This window comes from Phaethon aethereus (genome assembly GCF_964289735.1).
Source record: "Phaethon aethereus genome assembly, chromosome: 2".
NCBI lineage: Eukaryota > Metazoa > Chordata > Aves > Phaethontiformes > Phaethontidae > Phaethon > Phaethon aethereus.
Window position 1 is genome coordinate 161,130,316 of NC_138582.1, and position 24,553 is coordinate 161,154,868.

The 24,553-nt window shown below is 37.6% G+C and overlaps 1 protein-coding gene across 1 annotated transcript in view; it reads left to right on the top strand.

Moving 5' to 3' along the window:
- Positions 1–24,553, top strand: part of PTPRN2 (protein tyrosine phosphatase receptor type N2) — a gene marked incomplete at its 3' end in the record, with an annotated part of 669,211 nt that overhangs the window by 282,613 nt on the left and 362,045 nt on the right. The window contains exons 10-11 of the mRNA XM_081996867.1: positions 7,868–7,954; positions 23,197–23,276. Coding sequence (XP_081852993.1) covers positions 7,868–7,954; positions 23,197–23,276 — 167 coding nt within the window. The remainder of the gene's footprint in view (positions 1–7,867; positions 7,955–23,196; positions 23,277–24,553) is intronic.

The following is a 24,553-nucleotide window of genomic DNA, read 5'->3' on the forward strand; positions in this document are numbered from 1 at the left end:
TTGAAAAATGGCCAGGTGGAACTTTCTCAAATAATTATTTTAAACTATGGAATGCATCTTTTTAAAAACTCAGTATTTAAAAAGACTAGAGAAAAAAAATATCTAAGATCACTACTAAAAAAAGAAAATCTTCAACATGAAAGATGCTCTTTTGTGTGCCTACTAAGTGAACAACTGTTAAAAAATCTTAGATATAAACACTCAAATAGATACAGAGGAAGGCAGGACCAACAAAATCATCTCTGTCATCTTAAGCCTCTAGAATAAGGTACCACCACTAGAAGATACTGATCTTTGGTGAACCTACCCAGGTAATTGTCATACTAGGTCTTCTGGTAGATTATTTTTGGTAACATGTGAATCTGTAGGGTAAAGACCCAACTGAGAAAGGATCTTACAGGTCCAAACCACCACTTTCACCTGCAGGGTGTTATCTGCATGTACCTTTCATTGTTTAATAAAAGTTGATTACAGAAGTTAAATTCTTCAACAGATTTGGTCCATTCAGATTCTGTTTTCAAGTGTTGGGTATGTATCTTGTTATACATGTGGTTAATACCTTTTCCCTTTAAGGCACATTTCCAGGTTTTAAGCTGAAATAAGGTTATTTCAGAATTTAGGTTGAAAACCAGACTGCCTCATTTAGGTGCCAAACTTAGAGCCGTTGAATGCTGCACATCTTCCACAAGGATGGGGATGTCATCATTTGACATCACTGACCTCCGTGAGAAGCAAGTGAAGGCATATCCACACAGGGAGGTTAGGCACCTCCTTTCCTTCACTGATTAGAAGGGGCTTTTGGAGACTCCAGAAGACAGCCCAGACTGTGAGGTATCTCCCTGTTTCACTGAGATGTGCCAAACAAGTAGGATATTCTGGGATTCAGTGTGTCTAGTGCTCCTCTGCTGAAAGGCACCATGTGTAGTATCTTCTGCCTGTGTTCTGCTTATTACTGCAGGGGTTAGAAAGTGAAGCAGGAGATGGAAGAGATCTTACTGAAGTTAGTCCAAGCAGTTTTAACTCCCACATCCTAGGAGAGTGCTCTATGTACCAGCACTGTCCATCATCCTCTTGATGGCTCAGCGGTTCATCTTCAGATAAGATAGACAACATGCAAGAGAGAAGATGAGTCTTAACTTGTAGCACTCAGGAGGAAGGAATACTCCTGGTCCCAACTTAGTTTTTGAACATGTATGCATTTTACACTAGTAAATATTGAAAGTGTTTTTAAAGTAAACATTGGTCTAAATAAAAAATATCTCCTCCCCAAAAGTCCTAGGTGCTTGGTTCAAGTTCTTCTTTCCTCTGGTTGGGATGTGGATTCAATACTATTGAAGCTGACCACAGGTGTAGCCAAATTTTTGAACCTTCTCCAGGGGAAATAGGTGGAGTGGAGACGCCACTGTGTTTGAGTTTGGATAGCAAAAGAGAGGTTGGGTGTGAGAGTGGCATTTACCCCCCAAGAAAATGCACTTTCTAATACCGCTGTCAGGACTGTAGCTAAGCACTCGGGCAACTTCCAGGCTGTAGAAAAATGCCTTGCAATTTTAGTGCAGTGCTCAGCACTTAAAAATGGGCAAACTGGCCTGCATTGCCTATGACCTGATTTAAGCGAATTTTAGGTGGATTGAACCCTACCTTACTTCAGATTTCACTGGGGATTAGACTGACATTTAGGTTTAAGAAGTGCAATTCCCAATGTCAGGCCTATTTCTGTACTGTAGATTATTCTTCATTTTTACAGAAAATGATTCAGTTGAACTAATCTGACAGGGCTGACTGGATGTCCATTACAGTGCTGCATTACAATTGCTAAACAGAGTATTGGAAGGGCACTAGGTACAGTCTGGTAAAGACAATACCTAATTTGAATGATGCCACTAAGGGAGCATTTTAGAGTTCAGTAAGTGGGTTTCTGAAGACACTTGGCAATTGGGAGGAAAAGCAAATGAGAGCAACTGCTTGTGAGGCTGACATAACCTCAGCATAACATTGAGCTACGTGTTGCTCTCCTTGGGCTGGGAGCAGGCTTGGCAAACACCAGTCATCAAGCCATCTGTATAACTGGATCAGATTTTTCACTACCAAAATGGATCAATTTATGGGATTGTTTTGACAGGCATGTTGGGAAATACAGATCATATAGCTTTCATCATTCTTTACTTCTGTTTTTCCTCTTGTTCCCTTTGACATTGCCCACTGGCTTTTATTAGAGCTTCAGTTCCATTCAGCTCACCAGGCAGAGCTGGCCATGCTGCCAGTGTTGCTCCCCACAGAACTCCTCCTGTTCCTTCATTTACATGCTTCCTTCTTATTCTTTAACCAGAAGGGGAAGCTTTGAGCCTTGAATGCATAAATCATCAGGTCCAGGTCAAAAATAGGCAGTCCATTATTCAAAGTGTTTGTTCTCACTCATCAGATTTGTAGTTTACCTTGGGATTTTCTTGGAAATGTGACATCCATTTGTAGCATTGTTCAGATAATCACAGCATGAAGCTGAACTGGTCTTGAGATCAGCATCCGGTATTCAGCACTACTCTTTTGTTGGAGTGATCTAATTGGCCATTCGTGAGGCATATCTGGTCTATAAGACTCTTGCCTCCGACTCCATTTGCCCACAGCAAGCATTTAGCAAGGCTACTAACTCACCAGTGAAGGAGAAGTTCTCTCCACCTGGATCTGAGTGCTCTAAATATGCTCTAAAATCAGCCAGATGTGCTCTAAAACCAGTCAGATCCTCTGTGCTGAAAAAGTTTGGAACAAGATCTTTGGTAGGGGAATGAGGGAAGTTTTTATTATAACTAAAAGTTAATTTTCGGGTTACGTGGTATTTGCTACTACAACATCTTCTCCATATTTGGTAGAGAGAAATATATAGTCTTTAGGGACAGCCAGTAGTGCTGCTCTTTCTATTCTTAGATCTAGAAGGGATGCAGGTCAAATAATAACACTCTCTGATGTAACAATACTAGGCATCTGACAAAGAAAGTTGGTATCGTTGCCTTCCTTTTATGGATAGTGAAATTGAGGGTCAGGAAGATGTCTTGACCAAGGTGAATTGATAGGCCTCTTCCAGATGAAGACATGTTCTGTTCCTCATTCATAATTCGTTCAGCAACAGATAGACAGTTGCTGTTATAGTTACAAAAAATGGCTAGCAAATTCTTGCATTTTGTAGCAATGACTGAGAAGAAAATCGCTTAATGGGATTGTTCAAAGTTGTGCCAACTTTCTGGGACCAGATTTCAGAAATGACTCTTCATCACTGTATTCTTCGTGTAAATTGAGCAAATGAAAAGTGAAATCTTTAATAGACAATAGCAGAGGAAGATTATAATCCAGTGTTCTATTATTTAAATTACCTCTGTAAGTGGATTGTTCATTAAAATATTTCTTTTTTCAGCTCCCTCACTGGGAGGGATTTAGATATTGGAAGATAAAGAATATCATCTTCACCAGGCAATCTAATTTTCTTGTATTCAATATCCAGTACACTTTCTGGAAAAGTTTTAACAAACAATTACATAAAGTTGGGCTCCCAAATCCACTCCTGAGCATTTAAATGGATTACACTAATTTTCAGAAGTGCTCAGCAGCTCACATTAAAGTTAAGAGATATTTATTCCTGTATTTTCATTTCAGATTAATCTCTAACTAAAATAGCTTTTTAGCCTAAATCTGCTTTTTTTTTTTTTTTTTTTTTTGGTTAGACAAAATTCCTTATGAAGTTATAGGGAGCTGATTGGCTCATGATTACTTTAGCTCAGACAAGTATGTATATCCAATCTATGGATAGGGAAGTTTTCATGGTTATGCCATGATGTTAAAGCATGACATCAGAGTCTTGCACCAAGCTGGGGAGTCGTTTCATCTGAAGGAATAATATAGTACTACCATGTAACATTGGCTATTTTTAGCAGAGATATAAGCCATATGCTCCAGCAGGTATAACTAGTTTAGTGCAAGAGCTGTGCCCTGAAAAGTGAGATTAAACAAAAGCAGCAGTGAAATATTTTGCAGATAATACTCTGCCAGATTTTAGAACTATGTATATCTACATAAACCCGCAAAGGAAATATTTACATTTCATTCCAAATTTAATTCTTCATTGTCATTAAACTGTCAAACAAAGTATATTTTATAAATAACATGAGATAGGGTTTGGCATCTGAGTGAGACAGAGTTCTGCTACTGGTTCAGTAGGGTCTGAATCCGTCACATGAAAAATAATATTTAGACTAGCACTCACAGATAGAGATGGCATTAGAAGATAGAACAATGGAAGAAAGTTAGTTATACATGAATTTTCTATACTTTCTAGCTCTCTTTTCATCTTCCAAGCTGTAGATAACTGGAGCTGGAAACCTAAAAAGGACCCCAAAAGAATTATTGTAATCTGTGAGATGTATCATGTTTTGTTTTAGCTGCTATTGTCCTATCTCAACACTGTTACCTTGAAGGAAGATGCAAAAGAGCAATCTACAAGTGAAACGAGAGCAGAAGTAGGAAACCCAAAGTAAGCACTATCTCAACATCTCATCTGGCAACAGCTGTGTCATCTGCAAAAAGGTGCTATGCCATCCAACAGTTTATTCTTCCTAAGACCAAATTGTAGATCAAAGGTGATCAGAAACCTTCAAAGCAATAAAAAAAAAAATGGAGTGGTAAATCAAGAAGGACTGTTAAAGACACTGCAGGAACCATTAATTTTCTTCATCAAAAAGGGTTAGCCAGCCTCAAGATAACCTGCAAAGCTTGAATAACATCCATGGGTAGGTCTTTTGTTGCTTCTATTTTTTACAGTACATGCTTCGTATCTCTGAGGCGTATATAAGTTGTGATTTCTCTTATAAGGGAACTTAATGACCATCTTGACAGTTCAGACAAAGTAGTGTGAACCCTACCCCCAGTATTAGCTTTCCTCCAAGTCTTTGGCCTTGATAAAATAATTTCATCATCAGGATTGTCTAATGAGTCTTCTTTCCACTAGTACACTTTCTGTCCGGATTATGTCACTATTTGTTCCTTATCTGAATAACTAATTTTTGTCTTTCTTGGCTTACATAACACTTTCCTTTGAATTAATCCCATAGTTGCTGAACCCTCGCAATCAATAGATGAATCATATTCATAAGAAAAACCACTCCATGGTACAGGAACTTCTTCCCATGTAGGACTGAATCAAGCAAGCTGAAAACCAAGCATAGCATGTGCAAGATCACAAATAGTGGCTGTTCCACAAGTACTGTGTACTTGCACTGGGGATGTGTGGGAGGACCATGGGCAGGAGGATAGGTGATGTTTGCAAGTTGTCTTCTGGTAGAAGTCCTTGTATAAACCCGAAGTCAGATGAGTGATGTGGGTGCACGGTGCTGTTGCAATGTAGGCTAGTTTGCTTACCACTGTGCTGGTGGGAACGGTGTACTCTCTCCGAGTAAACAAAGCTAAAGGCAATCACCGTAGAAGTGTAAAGCGTGCGACACTGAGCAACACTAAACAAAAGCAAAGCAGAAGTAGAGGGTGGAGAATGGTCTTCTGGCATTGTTAGAGAAAGGTTTTCAATATTCAGCTCTCCTACAGTACAACTGTCACGGAACTGTAATAAACAGTACTAGTATGTATCGATGTTAAGAAGTTGGAAAACTTATTTTGGAAAATATCATGATATAAATTAATCATTCTTAATTTGAATCCTCAAATGTGATAGTGTGATCAATAATAATACCAAAGGGTACTGGTTCTGCAGCTTTCCTGTGCTGTTATGAATGACAGTATGAATGTTATGAATGAACTGTATGAGAGTCTGTGAACCCATGTGCTTTAGTTTGGTATTGGATGGAAGTTACTAAAAATACTCCTGGATGCTCAGTCTTGCGAAAGAATGGCCTTCCAGACCATTTTCTCTCCCATTTTCTCTCCAGCATTCATATGCTCTGATTACATCCCCCACTGCTGTTACTACATTGGCTTGTAGCAGCATACCTTGTTTTTGGGGTTGGAGAATGCTTTTTCAGTGGAGGAGGGGTAAGCAGGCAGTGGGAGGTTGAGCTTTTACAAATGAGACTCCTTTGGTAAAAAATTGACACCAACGTACGCAGTAGATGTTGCCTGAACCGCTGCGTAGACTTGCTATTACAGTAAAAGCCCACTTGCTGACACCAATCATCTCCATAAAATTTAAGCCAACATCTTTTGGAGAAAAGATTTAATTAACACATAAGCCCCTGAGTCACACTGACAATCTGCTTTCATAGTGATGGGAATCACATTTCTATCCACTGTCAGTCCTTGAAATATAGGGATTTTATGAATAATCTATAGTACATTTTTTTTCCTTACAGAAACAATCAGATTCTTTTGTTACTTTCACATAAGAACAATTCTGTCTTAGACATCTAGAAAAACTCTAAATTTATCTGGTGCCTTGAGGGGCTACCTCTGCTTGTGTGACAGGAGGTCTCTTGAGCATTTTGGGTTAGCAGCATGAAAGGAGGCTAAGCAATTCCAACCTAACCAAGATCCACATGAGACATCTCATTATTTAAATAGGGGCTCCCTTAGGGCAGTGTATGCAGAACCCAGTGCAGTAAATAAATAAATAAATGATCAGTGCTCATTGCAGACAATAAATAGAATTGTGGCAGTGATTACCATGATATAAAATTAGATTTAAAAACTTTCACTGTGAATCAGACATAATAACCTAGGAACACAGCTTTGAAAAATCTTTTTTTCCCCTTAGTCTGGTTAAAATGATCTTGTCTAACAGTACATACTTTTTTTGACACCTCCTTCTCCTACTTGTTATAAATCCTTGAAGGAAAAAATACCCAACTTTTTTCCCCTGGGTTAGTCTTGCCGAAGTTGTTTCTGATTTACCGTGCCATAATTTATATAAGTATCAAGCTTGTAAGGTTTAATTTTATGATCCTTGGGGCTTTAACAATGTTGAGAATAATTCTATAATCACAATTTAGACAGAGAGTGTCTGGACATTGCTATATCATTTCCTTATCTTTTTACTTTCTTAATACTTTTGTATTTATTTACACAGTACTGAACAACAACTAAACAAGGCATGATCTGTATATTAGGGACAGAATGTTCTTAAAGCATCTTTAGAGTTGTAACGACTCTAATAACCTGAAATTTTTTGCAAGTATGTTTTGCATCTAGATAAGTGCTTTTTTAAATGATAGCAGTCCTCTTGTGTTAGGCTTGATTGCAACCTGTTTTCTAAATTAAAAAATGTAAATGTGGCATTGACAAAGGTTAAAAAGATTTAAAGCGGGTTCTGTCAGCAGTGCATACAGACACCAAACTAAATCCTATGTATCTAATCAGTGTCCTCTGGACTTCGTGCCTTGCTCCATTGTTTACTCTCAAATCCATAATAATTTTGTGTCCTTTCACTGGGCGAAGATTCATTTTAAGAACTAATGAATTTAAAAATATGCTTTTCCCTTGTCCATTTGATACTGAGCCTGCGATTTGACTTTCATTGTTTGTTTCCCTCCTTGTCTCGTCAATCCTTTTCTCTCTTTCTGTCCTTTTACTTTATTACATTTTTTATTGAGGGCTGAGATGAACTGGTTGCTGCATCATGGGCCCATTACACTTCCTAACAATTCCATTTACACCTTATTGTTTGTCTTATTGCTGGAAAATTCAGGTGATTCATCATGCCTGAAGAAGCACCTGATCCCAATTCCCTTGATATCATGATCACTATGTGACAGGAATACAGTTAGTGGTGGCTTTCAGACTCTAAGAGGCTAAGGTGATAACTCTTTTGGGACTTTTAGCCTCTCAAGTATTGATGAGTTCCATTTTCGTAATGCTCTGTTTTCTTGCTCCCTTTCAACAGCCCCCTAAGTGTGGAAAAGGGCTTGGAGTTAATAAAGGAAGTAGCAGATCTCCTGGAACTGCAGATGAGTGCCTTCGATGATGTCACGTACGTACATGGAATTTGCCCCTCTTTATTTTGTGGGATTTCTAATTATTTTTAATAATTTGTCTTACAAGGAAATATCTGCTTGTTAATGCCAAAATTAATGAAAGTGTGCGAGAGACAAAAAAGAGTATCGTGACCATCTTTGTAGTGTCCCCTACACACAGGAACAAATTATTTGGAAAAAATTATAGAGACTGAAATTTTCCTATGCTTCCATAGGGAAAAATAGGCTGTTCAAACTGCTGTAAAAATATTACCAACATTATTTAACAGTTTCTAGGTAAGGAAAGTCTTGTTAAGGGTCATTATACCCAGTGTTGCTGAGGGGGAAAATTACATCAGAGATAGAGAACTTCAGTCCCTGGCTTTGAGACTGGCACCTGGCACACTAGGTCATGCCGCTTGGTCAACTACTCATTTAACAAGTCACACTGAGTTCAGCTATGTTGGGCTATTGTTTTTCTTCATATGATTCATACTGATGAATGCTCTGTGTGTTAGTCTCCTGAACTAGGAGGTTACGATTTGCTATGTCCGGTACAAATTTTTAGATTGGGGATTTACTGAAATAATTTTGGTAGGAACATTTGCTTCACGAACTTAATTCTTCCTTTGTAAAACAAAATAAAAATAGATTGGTAGAAAACTAATGGAAAGGAAGGGTCAGCTGTGGGAGGGTTTTGACAGCTTGCTGGAGAGAAGTTGCATCTTGGCACACAGAAAATAACTGATGTCTGGGGACCGACCAGTTCCTGCCTGGGTTTCAGAAGGTTTGGGGCTGCTTGTTTTGGCCCGTGTGTACAGATGCTGAAATGCAGCATCTTTCTCAGCCTTACTTGTGCTGCCATCATCTTTTGTTTAATGTTTAGTTCCAATGAATGTAATACATCGTTTAATACTGTGGTTTAAGCCTGAACCTTTAGGTCTGAACAAGTTTCATCTTTAGTGGAAGTGTTTATTATTATTCAGAAAAAAACTCCTACCCTTTCTGTTACTGTATCTGTAGGGGCCAATAGACTACTGGTAAGAAGATCTTTTTAGAAACCTGGCAAATACCATGCACATTGCCTTTAGTCGTTTGGAAGGAAAATATTACCATATTTTGTTTGCTAGAACAATTCTTTGTATTGTTGAATGTCTTTTTGCTCATATTTTATGAAATGCATTTTTTATGAAAATTGAGTTTTGCAATTACAAAAAATGATTATATTTTCTGGTCTTCTCTGTAAAGAGAATTTGCAACCTTGACTTTGAATACTAGCAGATAAAGTGTGCTGCACATTTAAAGGGATAATCCCATGGAACAATTTCTCTTCTGGAATCAATGGGTTCTGCTTCATTAGCTTCATTCATTTACAGTACAAGAGCACTTTCACCTACCTTTCTAATTGTTAGCATGAAGCCTTTTGGTTATTTTTTATCATTTGATAAATCGCAACAACATGGCGATTGGCAGGCTGTAGATTCATTCTCTAATGAAAAATATCCTTCCAGTGATACGTGTAGCTATAACCTTTTTTTTTAATGTGCAACATTAGGGAAGCTCATTATTTTGCATCTATTAATATGCAGTCATATGACTGTACTAAAAGTACTTGTAGAGTATGGTCAGTACTTTAAAAGTGTGTTATGAATTATAGTAACTCCAAACAGGACTGAGCATTCTGTCTATGAACATAACACTTTTATCAGTCTTTGCTTTCTTAAAAGATCTATAAATCTGTGAAAGGTTATCCCAAATCTCAAGTTAATGAAGAATTCATCCATAATAAATTTTCTTCACTCAAGAAAGGGAGATGCTTTGACTCAGGTTAAACCCATTAAATGCTAAAGAAAAGTGGAGCTGGCCAGTAGATACAGTAGAAGTAGAAGCTTTAGAAAAAGGCCTCACAAAGCAAAAAATTAATGCTTTTTGGATTTGTTCTTTTGCTATCACTACACAATGATCGATGGAAACCTGTATGAATTTGAAGGCTCTGGTTAGCTTCTGAGTAGCCTCATGGAGAGGGCTTTCAGGAAAAACTTGATGTCATGGTTATTCCTAATCCACCTTTGACATGTCAGAGTGTGAGAATGAGCCCCCTCAGGAAACATGTTTTTTACGTGGCCTAAGGCATCGTGGGTGATTTAGATTATTTTATTTCACTGGGGATTAGCTTGGTGTAAAATTCTCAGTTCTCTCTTTTCCCTCCAAGAATTCTCAATGGTAAGAAAGTAACAGTGTAGGCCTGAATTTTTTTAGACTATTGCAAAGATTTCAAAGTAAATACAGGTTAATGAGAACCACAGGGTTAATTTCAGAGTATAGACAAAGCCATCACTTTCAATAGGAATAGTGCGAGAAGAACTGAGGAGGGAAGCTGAGTGGGGAGTTCTTTTAAAGTTCTTTAAATTCTCAGTTAAGTGTGTCTTGTCTTTTTCTCTGCAAAATGCAATTTTAAAGGGACTGCTTCATAAATACGCTACTACCGTTAGTCAGTTTTGTCTGCAAGTGTCTTTCGTTCTTCCTATATTTTTAGTATTTTCCTGTGCTTTGGAGTTTGAGAAGTGAACAATGGCTTTTGCCAGGTATTCCTACCGATTCCCATGTTAGTTCTTGGTAAGTTGATGCATGGTAGTAATCAGTTTATCTTCTCTCTTTCACAATCTTGCCAACTTTAACCAATGGCCTGCAATTCGGCTCAGGCTTAGCTCCCAGAGTGTTCAGTCCACTTCTACAGTTGGTTTCTTGTCAAGTTTGCATTTACATAAACTTTGCTCACCCTGTGAAGCAGATGAATGGGAATAGATTTGAGGAATTCATAATTAGAAATATTTTAAGATTGAAGAAAAGATCCAACGTGTTAGCTGTCACTTTTGGATACAGCCTGAATCTTTATGGAAGTAATAGTTATGCTTAATATGTTTTGTTAATGGTTATGTAGCTGTCAAATAAATGCCATTATTTCTTATTACATCATTAGAGACCATTAAAAGGATATTAGCATGCTGATGTAATTATGCAAGCAGACGTAAAATGACTACAGTTATGATTTTATAATCTAATTATGGGTGTCCAATGCCCCTGGTGATTGATTGTTGGATTGGTATCATAGATTGAAGTCAGATGGGTAGTAGTGTTAGGAGGGTTTGTATTTATTTAAAAGAAAATAACTTTACCACTCTGCAGTCTGCAACATTGGCCTTTTTCATGTAATTACAGTTCTTCACACATTATAGAGTAAACTTACAAACATGACAGGCTATCAAGAAATATCCAAATATAATAAAAATACTAAAATCTGTAAGCCTATCTGTGAGGGTAGTGGAAAGGACATTCAGAATCCATGGTCAAAGCCATTTATTAGACCATAGATGACTGACCTGGTTTCTGATGAGGATACAAATTATTTCTGAATTTTTATTTAATGTTCTTACAGTTGGGGTATTTACTGAGAACATTGCTAAGGGCACTTTTCAGTTCTGAGCTTAGCTGAATACCTTCGTATGGAAAGAAAACAGATTATTCTGATTTCAGACTGCATATCCTACCAATCTCAGCCTCCAGTTAAGAGTGCGATTCTTGGCTGAAAATTACATTCTCTGATGGATGCTGCAACAGCACGGATTTTTTTTCTTTTCCTTCTTATTTCTCTCTTTAACCTTATATGGGTTTCCTTACTGCCATTGAAGATCTCTTGTTCTAGGTGTGTCTTTTTTCCCCATTTTATTGTACTACTTTGGCTTCCTCAACCTGTTCATCTTAATGGGCATCTTTGTCATTTTTGCCTTCTAATATACCTAAACTCAGTACTCAAAGAACTGTCCTTTCAGGAGACGTGATAACTCAACGAACAAGTGTGCCCATTTCCGTATCTAATTTTTCAGTGGAAAACCTGTAGCAGAGCACTCTATATTCATTCCATAAAATTACATTAATCTCTACCTGCTGCTGATATTTTGAAGTGTAACAATAATTGTGTATACAAGCATGTATCTATATATATAATATTGGGGATGAACAGGATACTTATGCTAAATTTCAAATGCTAATATAAATAGATTTTTCAGGTTGAAAAAGCTGATTCTGATTATCTGATGTAATATCCTGGGTTGCAAAGCCATAAAATCTAACCAATATTCCCCCATCATGTATGCAGTTGGTTGCATCTATACTGTACATCCAAAACTAAGTTAAAGGACCAAATCACTGATCTTTCAGAGTCTAAACTTCAAACTCCCAGGCCTCAGGTTGGTGGTTCAGCTTTCGCCTGACTCTCCCTGCCCACACTGAGACTAGAAGTGAATTCAGTGTTTTAGTTGAATAGTTTATTATGTGAAAAATGAAAATTCAGGTTAACTGAAGGTAGGTATGGAAACTGTATGGAGGCTTCAGCTGAAAAATACCTTTCAAAATTTGTAGCAGCCACAGCAGTGTGGTTTGACGTTTGGAAAAGAAAATGCCATAATTTTTAAATTTAATGTGATGACTAGTTAACAAATTTAAGTTTGGCTTATAAGGGAAATGATTTTATTTTTGTGATAAGAATAACCAAAAAATTGATTTTGTACTGAATTCAAGCCATTATTTTCTCTTTTTTTTTTTGTTCAGCTGACCAAAAATATCAATCTTTTGATAAAGTCTAATTATGAGATATACTACTGAAATATTTGATCATTTTATCATATGTCTTATTCCATATGCAGGAAATAAAATACTCAGTTAATGAGCAGATCTTCAATGTTTTATTTTATTCTTACTGTTTAGTGTATGGCTTCAGGATTTATTTATTGCACGTTATTCAAATCCTGCTCTGAGGCCAGAAAACCCGTTTCCTCATGGCTTGGTTTGGTTTGGGTTTTTCCTGTGGTGCTCTTTGTTACACTATCAAAATGCTTGACAGATGTGAGTTGATATACTTAACTCACATGAGATATGAGGTATTGTTAGGACCATAAAGAGCTGGAGTTATGCATGAAGATTAACATCAAAGCATTTGCTAATAGGAGGTGTCCAGCCTGGTGTCTCAGAGTATAGCTTATTCAGCCTCCTCTGGAAAGAACTTCACGTACTGAGACGGAGATCCCATTGGCTTCAATCACCACCCCGAGTGTTCAGCAGCCCCAGGAGTCAGCTCTCAGTTTAGACAGTGCTACTTGGTCTGTAAAAAAAAAAAAAAAAAAAAAAAAAAAAAAAAAAAAAAAAATTGCCTGAAATGACTTGGTTTCAAATGAACTGAGTCTGTATCTGAATCTGAGGCAGAGCTGGATGGTACCAGCATGTTCCACCACCTTTTCAAAGAAAAAGCAGTACATGACCAAACAATACCTATCATTGTCCTTGTTCTTAGGAAGAGCTGAAACGGTTGGGCTGGAATAAATACAATTTGAAAAGCCAGCCAGCCGTGCCAGTGAAAAGAACTTGAACTGAGGAAGATGTCTGAAAATCGAACCAAGTGGTGAAAGTTTGGAGAAGCTTTGAATGCGTTCAAATCAGAAGTGTTGGGCAGGCAGCCTGATGAGTGGAGCTCCCAGCCTCACCTATTATGAACATGTGCACTGGATGTAGTGTCCTAATCATGCTATATAGGTTTTGTTCATTGTTTGTCATGTTATTTTTCTAACACCTGAAAAACTCAATCAGCCAGTTAATCATATTCAGTCATCCAGAACCTAAACACTGGAACAGTACTTGGTATTTTCAGTTCATCGTGCTGATGGATTATGACATGTGCTACATGTATTCTCTAAATGTGAATATCTCAGGAAATTACTGGTAGCTTGAGAGGCAGGATAGTGTGAGGGAGGATTATTTAACCACTGAGCAGTAGTGGGACAGGTAGCACAGTGTCTTGTTAGGTTTGTACCTGCAAACTTCCCTCTTCTGTACAGATTCTCCATGATTCCTTTCTCCTTGATTTCGTATGATTAACCTTTTCTTGTGTTGTATCTTGAACACCTGTGGATTAATATTCTTGCAAAGTTTTCTTCTGGATTGACAGATTCTGGATTCTGCCACCTATGCCGTTTAGATTTACTGAGATGAATGTTCCAATATTGTGCTCATGAAAAAATGTATAGCCCATCCTGCTCTCCTGAAGGTGCTGTAGTATAAACTAGCAATAGATTGAATTTTTATTTCCATTCCACTTATTGTCCAGAAATTAAGCAACATTTTTATTTCAGTTTGAACTGTGCTATGCTTGATCTCAATAAAAAGATATACCTTTCAAAAAAGTTGAGCAATATTTGTCATCTGTTCTTTGATTTTTAAATAGCAAACCAATAGACTGAGGCTATTTGGCATAATCTTGTTTAAAATGTTGTAAAAGCATAACTCAGAAATAATGGAACCACTCTTATTCAAACTTGACTTATTCCACAGATTTAATGAGCCTGGAAAACAAATTGTCTGAAAAATGCACTGCTGTAACTCAGTGCATGCAGGCTTTTATAAGAAATTACATTGTGTTTTCTGGTACATACTGTCTTATTTGACAACTAATTTATAATATAAAGATGCATCAATTTTTAAAGGAATGAGGATAAGGAAACAAAAATAAGGTGGAAGTTTCAACTGCGCATTCCTTTACTTAGAAATGAGTGATTTCTCAGCCTTAGCATTACATTAGTCTTGTGGCTTTTTCCCCCCGAGGTATAATATATTTTGTGTGCTTTTCTTTAATAAATGTGCATACAACCAAGATCATTTTGCCTTCACCACTGTAACTTTCCTGCTAGAAAAATATAAAAATATATTAAAATAACAAGAATGATTTTGGCCTGCAGCATTTTATGAATTCTAGGTGGCAAAACAGAAAGTCCATAAAAATCTAGGGAGACTCTTATAAATAAAAATGTAGAAAGTTTGGCTTTCCATTACAGCATTTCATCTCACTAAATCAGAGGATTTGCACCTTTGTAATCAAAAGCAGAATGAAATCCAGTCTTGTAGCTACATATCCATGTACTCATAGGTCCCTACTCAAGAGAAAGTTTTTAGAGATAAGTGAGCTCCTGAAGTTTATCTGTCTAATTTTAACTTCATATTTCCTTCTCTGCTACTCATCCCTCTGACCAAGAATGCCATCGTGTTCCTTCTGTAATAAAATTAAAGTTCATAACATTATAGGGTAGGCAGGATAAACTCCTTTGTTTCAAGCAAGTCACTGAATATGTGCCATTGCATTTAATTTATGTAATGTTTCACATATTATTAACAGGTAATAATTTCCATGCTACAGGTGGGTAAATAGAAATGCAAGACAGTTTGCTTGATCTTCCCTAAGAATGTACAGAACTTGGTGGCAGGTATGAGAATAGAAACAGAGAACTGATTCTCCCTCTTGAGCTAAAGCTTGGTCCACAAATAGAATAACGAATATTAGAAATGGAGAAAGATTATCATGTAGAGATTTGTTTAAAATAATAATCCCTTATAGGACATATACAAAACCAATCTTATGTCTGTGTCTTTCCTGATTCACCTGCCCCTGGCTACCTGATTCTCCTAGGTACACAAACGCACGTTATTTTTTCTCTTTCTTTGTCACCTGGATGGATTACATGAATATTACAGAACTGCTGACCCAGCTGAAAAAGATAAATAATTCTTTTTCACTTTTTTTTTTTCACACCCTAACCAGTAAATATTGCCTATCCAGACCTCGAGCTGCACCACGACTTGCCTGTGGGAGGGTTTGTATTCCTTAGGAGCCATAAAGGCAGTAGGAGCAAATAAACACCTGCAGGTGTGACCGAAGGGGCCCAATAAATTCCACTTGCAGTGCCTCCTTTGCAAAGCAAATGTCTCTCTCTCATGGCTGATAGGCGAAGCTCAGGGGCAAATCTGCTAGTTGGTCTCCTCTGAGCTAAGGAAGACAACAGGTTCTTAAGAGGGCAAGCAGGAGGGCTCTGGTGGTAGCGCACAGTTTGGCAGCTTTTTGAATTGAGTCTGTAGAAAATGTTTGGGGTTTTTATGTCTTCAGTTGTGCTGCCTAATCCTCATCAAAGAAATCTGTGTCCTATCTGGATCCTATCTAAGATATGAGCATGCTAAGCCTTTACCTCTGCGAAAGCTCTAACACATGAGTCGTGCCCTACATAAATTATTAAAAGTCACTTGTGCAAACTGACCATAAAGTGACTATTGTGCCAGCGACCAAATTTTACACGTGTTTCCAACAGACACCATTAACACAGGTGTGCAGAGGGTAAGTAAACCTGAAGTCAGTAAAATGCATTGAATGCTTAATAGCTAAAAATTTAAAAATCTGCTGTTGTGTACCAGGCAGACTACTAAAAGTTATAAAGAAGAATGGAAACACAATTACCTTTTTGTTAAAAAAAGACATAACTTTTTTTTTTTCCTTTAGCTTAATCGTTGGGGAGTGAAAGAAAAATCACTGTACATTTAAGTAGCATTTTGAGACCATTTTCCCACTCTCTCAGAGTCCAAACAGTCTTTTGCTGTAAAAAATTATAGTACTTGTATGGTTTGTTCTTTTAAATACTGTAATCAAGAACCTTATTTGCATGGCGGGCAAAGCTGGCAACTTTCATGTACTCAGCATGGTGAAAATGTCAAGTTTCATGGCTTGTGACAGATTAATAGAAAAATTATTTTAAAACTCTGCAAATTATTCATAGATATTGAGTAATCATCAGCAGTCGCATTTTGTGAAGAATAAAAATAGGAAAAACTGAGTGTAGCATCAATCTCTAAATTAAGCGTTGTCCATTTTTTAAATCATTTAAATTGTAGGCTTAGCAAAATAATCTTCACCTGAGATGAAGCGAGTTATAAAATCTTTAAAATACTCTTTCGTTGTCTTTTGCATTGTAAATTAGTATCGGTGTACTTAGCACGTTTTTGATGCATATAGATGAAATGATTAATATAAAATTCAAGACTAGTGAAAATAATCAAAAGTCCATCATTTAGTATTGGTCGATATCAGCCACCCACCTAACGTGGACTGCTGCTGTTGGAAAGCATCCCTTTCTGGACCAGTCCTCTCTCTTCTGTTAGAATAATTTCAAGAGTAAAGTCACATCAGTAGGGCGGCCGTCAGGGTCCGTGAGGTCAGCGCAGCGGAGTGACTTCATGGAGCGTCATTTCAGGGTGAGAGAAGAGGGCAGTACAAGGTGTCCAAATAACTACCCGATTTATGAAGGCTGTAGGTGTAGCTTGCAGAGGTAAGGCTGAGCTGCAACCATCAAATCCAGACCTAAGTGTCGTTGCCGTGTAGCTGCATTTGCAAGACGCGATTGCTCTGAAACTGTCAATCTATCTAATCTTTCCAGTCTATCTCTTACACCTCGTGCAGCTGCATGGCGTAAACCTCTCAAATGAAATGTAACGGTGATAGAAGATCAACCAGTAACTGGTGAATTGGTGAGCGCTGCAATCAGTATCTTTCCCTTAGCAGGGGTTTTGCTTTTTCGTCTTTAGTACTTGGTCATTGTCAGACATAAGGTGTGATGTTAGCAAAACAAACCTTTAACTTTCTCTCTCCGTGTTAGCTATATGTTTAATACGGGAGCACATTTCTGTAAACAACGTTGCAAACAAGCAGCTCATGTTTAGTGTGTATAAGGGATATAAATATGAATAGATATTATATTTTTGGCTGTATTGCAGCATGTTGTGGAACACTGCGTGTCATCCTGCAGTTTAAGGAGCATGTTAAGAGTTTCCAGGGAAGGACTCAAGAAGCTCAATTTGCTAAAACAGGAAAAGATTTTTTTTTTTTTTAATTGATCACTGGCTGTAAGTACTTAGATGTCAATAGAAAGGTGAGAATACATACAGCTGTACATTGACACTTGTTCAGGTGCAAAATGAAGCAAATTTTTGAATAGAAAAGATATTAAAGAGTGAAAGATGTGTGCCTTTTTAGTTTTAAGTCTGAGTGGTGATCAATATACTCAACAGTTCAGGGAAGTTATTTTGCAGTAGCTCAGACTAGAGCACAGCACATCCTTCACAGATTTCCTGAGTCTTTGAAGTTTAATCAGGTACCTGCTTATGTAACATAAATAGAGTATGATGCAATGCTCCACAAAATAAATTTTGGTCAAAAGTGTTGATCAAAACTGTTGGTGGAACCTGAAGCAAGTGGTCAATGCATTTACAGCTGGTTTGTGTAACGGGAGCACAAAATAACCAGTGCACACTCCTTAATCCATCTATGTGTTATGTGATGATGACCAACTGCAATTTTGTCTTTGCTTTGCTCTGTAAATCATGTCATACAAACGCGCTGTATTGCAAAAATGCCTCTTTTAATCATGTGCTTTTTTCTATCAATTTGATTTGACATAATTATATTTATATACAATATATAACACAACTACATGTGTGGGCGTTTTAATTTTTCTGAAATTGAGAAGGTGAAAAGAGGCCTCGGTACAATATAAACAATGGACATAAGCTTCAAATTCCTAAACACAGTAAGCAAGCACAGAAATGTGTACACATTGCAAGTCATTAGTTCAAGCCCACCAAACATTTCCTGAGACAATTACCTTCGCTGCTATAAAATTTACTTTGCACAAGCCTCTGGAGCGTTACTAATCGCTTTTCTTAACCTCCAGAGATTAAAGGATTTTGAAATGAACATATAGACGAGTAGTTTGACTCTAATTTCAAATCTAAGCTTTATTAAGGCAAGCTCTGTTTTACGAAATAGGGTCATTAAGAGAATGTTTAATGTTGGAAATATCCAATCCTGATTTCTTCATCTTCCTCCAATCATGAGAAATTGCACTCTGCCTGTATTTTTTTAAAAATGCTGTGCAACCTCAACTCGTTTCCATCTGGCATCAGCTCTGTGTCTCATCTTCAAGAATACACATAACCATGTTGTCACTTGTTTCTCAAATCCTTTTCCACTAGGGGGTATGATAGACTGTGACTGTATTTCACAGTAAACCTTCTGTATGATATTTTAATACTAAAGTATACGCACACGAGGGAAAAGAACAGGCATGCAAAGCTTGCTACATAATTTATGGAGATTTAACTCCTGTCATTCATAAATGTAATTATGGCCTAAGGCTTGAAAGTGATACAGACTTTGCCATATCGATCATGCTCCAGCTCTGTTTGTTCAGATCGTTCATTTGTTGACAGGCAAAATATAATAAGAATGTTGTTAGTCTGTAAAACAATTAATGAAAGGAAATACTTCTATTTTACACAAAGAATATTGTTTGTTTCTGTGCACGTTGTGCATCCTCCCACCTTCAGATGGGAAATAGAAACCCTAGGGGAGGGGATATTATTAAACCAGCAATCAACCTGCAAGTCATTTTGGTATAAACGCTGTAATTATTTCGTCTCTAGTAAACAAAATATAAGACAACAGCACATAAGGGTGACAATTTGCAATATGCTTTGAATGTCTTTGTCAAAAAACCCTATTATGGCTGAAGACAACATTATTGAAATCTTAAAAAACCCCAGAAGTTGTGACAGCCAACAGAGGGGGTAATTAGTCAGTAAATTTCAAGTAATAAATTTAGCAGGTCATTGCAACAGACATTGCATTTCGCAAGGAGAGAAGTCGCTGTTTATTAGCCTCGAAGCCAAACCTCCTTACCTTTATTCAAAAACATGTCATGACAAAGTATTAGAAAAAAAAATTATAAGTTTGATTGTAATAATATAGTCCAGATGCCTCCTAAAACTCACAATCTTCTCTTATTTAGGTGAGTGTAAGTTCACTTGTGTCAGCAGAGTCACCTACAGATTTACATAGCTGTAATTACAGCAGCATACAGCTTGGGGGGCAGAAATAGACAAAAAATCTGGTATAAAATATTGCTTTTCTAGATTAAAAGTGCTGCTGCCTCACATTTTGAATCTCAGTTGCCGCAGAGGCACGTCTTAGACGCGGGTTACGTTTCAGCCTGGGCGTTGTGGTTTGCGTTTCTGGCTGCTGTCAGCCACCCGGCTGGCCGAGCGCTGGCGTGGCGTAACCCGCCAGCCAGGAGCCATGCCTCCGCTCCCCCGCGGCTCCCTCCCTGGGTCGTGGGCATGGTCTGTTTGCAATTCATCAGGTCATAAACGATCGTGTGCACTTCAGTCAGCCTCCGTATTTAGAGTGATGTAAAGACGATTGCCATTAATATTCGCCAGGCTTCAGAGGGCTTGACAGCGGCACGAAAAAGCAAGTCACATCTATCTAATTTAAAGTTCCTGGTTAGGAAGTATCAGGGGTGCGTTTTATACATCTTGGAACCTTTTCTCAGGCTGGTTGGCCTCTTGTTTAAAAGTCTTTTAAAAAATATTTTGCAGTCAAGTAATTACTGGTTTTGTTTAAACGTTCTCGTCCGACGCATAATGAACAGCGAGGAATTCCCCAAAGGGCATCTATTGTTATTGAAATGTTTATTTATTGAGTGCTTTTGCCAGAAGCCCCCCATGAGAAAAATCTCATTTTATGAGCTCCTGAAGCAGTCAGTTCCCAAAACATCAAGCAGGAATGCAATTTTGACCAAGTAATCTCAAGGTCTTTTGTTTGCTTTTAAATGAACAGCAGAATACCAACGTGCCAAAAGTTGTGACAAGAGCCGGTTCATTTTCTGTATTTTGTTAATATTCTTAGGGAAGCTGTGCTGATGTGGTGCTCAGGTGATTCCTTGCATTCGAGCATTCAATTGTTACACAGAGAAAAACAACTTCCCACGCAGCAATATATGAGTGGATATTTTAAATGACTCCGAGATGTCGTCTTTTCTGCAAAAGAGTGGAGTTGACCCAATATCATCCCACTTCCATAAGGAATTTGTCTCCCACCCTCCTTTTTATTTCCCTACGTTGTCTCTGCAGCCGTGAGGAGCACGTGGGCGCTCCTGGGATCCCGTCGTGTTCCTGGCTTGTCCAGGCGCAGTCACCAGGGCACAGCGCGACGGCTCCGGCCAGGCTGCGCTCCGAAATCCCCGCCTCTCGCTGCGTCACGGGAATGCTCCCGGTTTAATCCGTATGATTTTAAGGATGCCATGAAGCACATAGCTGCGGCGAGCGGGGCAGGAGGGGGGAGCGAGCTCTGGGCCAGAGATAGAAGCAAAGAAACTCAGCGAGGGAAGGAGGAGAGGAAACTTTTCATGTCTCTGCTGATAAAGCCACAGTGTAACTGCGCTGTGCCTGAAAGTTTGTGTTGGTTCCAGGTTCTCAGCTATAATGGACTATACAGTGTCGATTTGGGGGAATATCTAAAGTTTTTTTTTTTCCACCCTATCTTTGTCGTGGGACGGCTATATACCGGGTTGGTGCCTGCTTTTATTTAAAGCAGAGTGCTAATTACACTGCAAATATCTGAGCAGCCAGAGAGGAATCATCATTTCTCTTAGGCTGGCAGTGCAGAAGGAAGGACACTGCTAGATGAGTTATATTCTGTGTATGGCATCATGAAACTCCCAGGTGCCTTTTACGGTTGATTATCTCAGCGTTAGTGACAGAATTGGGGAATGGCCTGAATTTTTGTAAAGCGGTTATCTCAAATAAAACATACTTAGCAATTGTTGAGTATTAAAACCTGAAATATTATTTAAATTATACTGGTAAATGCCTTATAATTAATTACCTAACATTATTAACATACATTTCTTATACATTGACTTGGCATCTGGAGTGTCCTTTAGCAATAAAATTTCTCTGTTTTCTTTTTCTGCTTGCCTCTTCTGAAGAGTATTTAGGGAAAAATGATTGATTAATGACAGTTCCTATTCAACTCCAGAATAAAATGTGCACAGTGCGTGCTTTACCAGTGAAAGATCGAAAGGATGCTGCTTAGTCTTACTCTGATTCCCTTTGTGACCTCAAAGGAAAGTCTTCTGGTTAATAATAGGTTTTTTATTCCTGAAACGGAAAAAGTTTAAAGGTATTTCTGTCTAAGGTATATGTGATGCAATTAAGCACACTTCATTAAGTGCTCTCTCTTTTATGGATGCAAAATATTAACATGTTAGTAAAAGAATAATTTAATCCTTCATTTCAAGCCCTGCAACACAAATATTTTTCAAATTATTTCTTTTATGCAGCAATTTTTCAGACTTCATTCTCTCATAAGCCACAGCTATAGGAGGTCAAAGCATGTTACGTGTATGGTTCCAGCCAATGTACTTCACCATTTAAGCAGGGTTGTTATAGTATAAATGTAATTTTTCTCACTGGTTGTATGAATAATAAAAACTTAGGAACTTGCATACTACATAATATATAAGTTAACTTTTATAATAGTGCCAGTTTCCATCTTTGTTGAGCCCTTGAGCTCTTCTCTTCTGTAAATTCTTACAGCATGGCTTCTACAGTCTCTTGTTACCTGGAAATTTGCTTCAAATCTACATTTACTCTATTTGTGTGTGTGTATTTTTCTTATGTTTTTCATATATATGTACTTCAGTACAGTTTTAACAATATCAGAACTGAAATTTCTTTATTCCTTTCATCAGATGTGCATGTCAGTTGCATATTGCTGGGATGGATGGAGAATGAATGCAACATTACATATATGGATTTATTTTTCTTCAAAAATGCAGAATGAAAAATTTTTGTGAAACCCTGAATATTTTACTCTGCCATTCTTCATCTGGCTAATCAGTACTTTCCTCTGTAAATGCCTCATAGATTTTAATGGCATAAAGGACCGTCAGACTACACCCAAACGGGTCAATCATTTCCCTTCATAATTTATTCAAAGAGGTGATTACCTCTGTTGTTAAAAGAGAAATTCTTTGTGGTATCTTTCTGGTCAAAATCAGTCATTGGATCAGATATGTCAAAAATCTTTTCCCCATACATGTTCTTGCAGAATATGATCAAGATAAATATTCTGAGTTTCGTTATTGTCCCTCTGACTCACAGTCATGACAACAGGAATAAGCTTGTATTGATGTTAGGCATATAAAATTTGAAATTACATGTAATCTTCTTTGGATGCCGATTTTATCCAGTTTATGCTGTATTTGGGAGAATAACAATGTCAGTGCCTCCATTTTGCCATTTTCATAATAAGAATAGTATTTACAGGAGTGTTCTGAAGTTTAGTTAATGTCATTGAAATTCTTTCAGATAGGCACGATACACACAAGAAACCACAAGAGGTATAAAAATGTATGCAAATGTAGCTAATGAAGCAAAAGGAAGAGGGCTAAATGGTGTCTTAATAGTTTCTCCTTAAAAACCTATTTTGATAAGCAATATTATGCCATGTCTTTTGATTACAAATCTTAAATTTTTTAATAATCTCTTCCAGCGTGCTGGGACCAGCTGTGACCTTCAGAGTGCACTCAAACCTCCAAAACATTTCAACTGCTGACGTTGCCAAAGCAGCAGGTAAGGGTTCTTGTCCTCCATTCCCACACCCAAGCACCCAGTTAGCGGGCAATAGCAATACAAACAGCATGGAGAAGACATCCCATTCTCCAGGAAGACTGACATTTAAAGAGAGAGACAGTCAAGGGGTTAGTGGTACATATGGGAAATTGAAGTGTGACATCTCTGAGTTGGCTAAAGGTGCCTCAGGCTTCCTTGTTTGCCGAGGAAATGGATTAAATAGGGAATTGTAGTCAAGGTTTACCATGGTGAAAAACTCTTCAGTGTTGTCATGAACTCATAAAAACAGATTGGTTATTTGTAAATGAGGATGTAATACCTTCGCTTTTACAATACTTTTTCAGGGAACAAAAATGTTATTACATGTTAACCTTAAATTCTGGATCAAAAGATGGTAGAAATACACTTTTGTTGCCGTGCTGTTTAGGCAATTTCCATGACAAGTTAATCTTGGGAATAAACATTGTATTTCTGGAGCTAAGTTGCTTCTGAATAAGTACCACTGTTCCAAGGACTCCTGTTGGCTTCTTGACAACTTGGCTACTAACTGTATAATGGAGTTGTTGACTGCAAGAAATAATTTCTGCAAATCAACTGAATTGATAACTGATTTGCTTCCAGATTACCCAATTGATAGGATTTTAAAATTATGAATGAACAAGTTGCAATTTTGCTTGAAAATAGAAACAAAAGTTCATTTAGATAAACACTGGGATCCCAAAACTGTCCATTAACTTATGCTTTTGCTTCACCATGGATGAATTTAGCTACAGAAGGGATGGAGTAGCTTCCGTGCCAGAACTTTTCTTTGTAGGACCCACTGGAAGATTTATCTCAAAGTGTCTGTATAAGAGATTATGAAAAAAAGTCAAATGGACATTTAGCAGTCATCAACGCCATCGTGCATCCATTCTGAGTTTTAAGGAGATTAAGAACAAAAAAGTTTAAGCACTATCACTGTTGTGAATCCTTTCACTTTAAGCTTTCTTGCTAACTGGTGATTGGAGAGTAGCAAATGGGATACCACTTTTCTTAAAAGGGTTTAATGTATCAAAAAGCTATGGGTGTATACTGTCAAAATTAGGAAAGTACAATAAAGTAATAATTTAATTATGGGACACGTGAATGTGTATGCTTTACCTTGGAAAAATCAATATGGTTTTTGTAGCAATGTCCTGCCCTGTAAACCTGTTGAATCTCTCGAAGGGATCAACAAACATGATGCAGCTGGTAGAGCCTGCCTGGGTTGACAAAGGCTTTTGACAATGTCTTTTGAC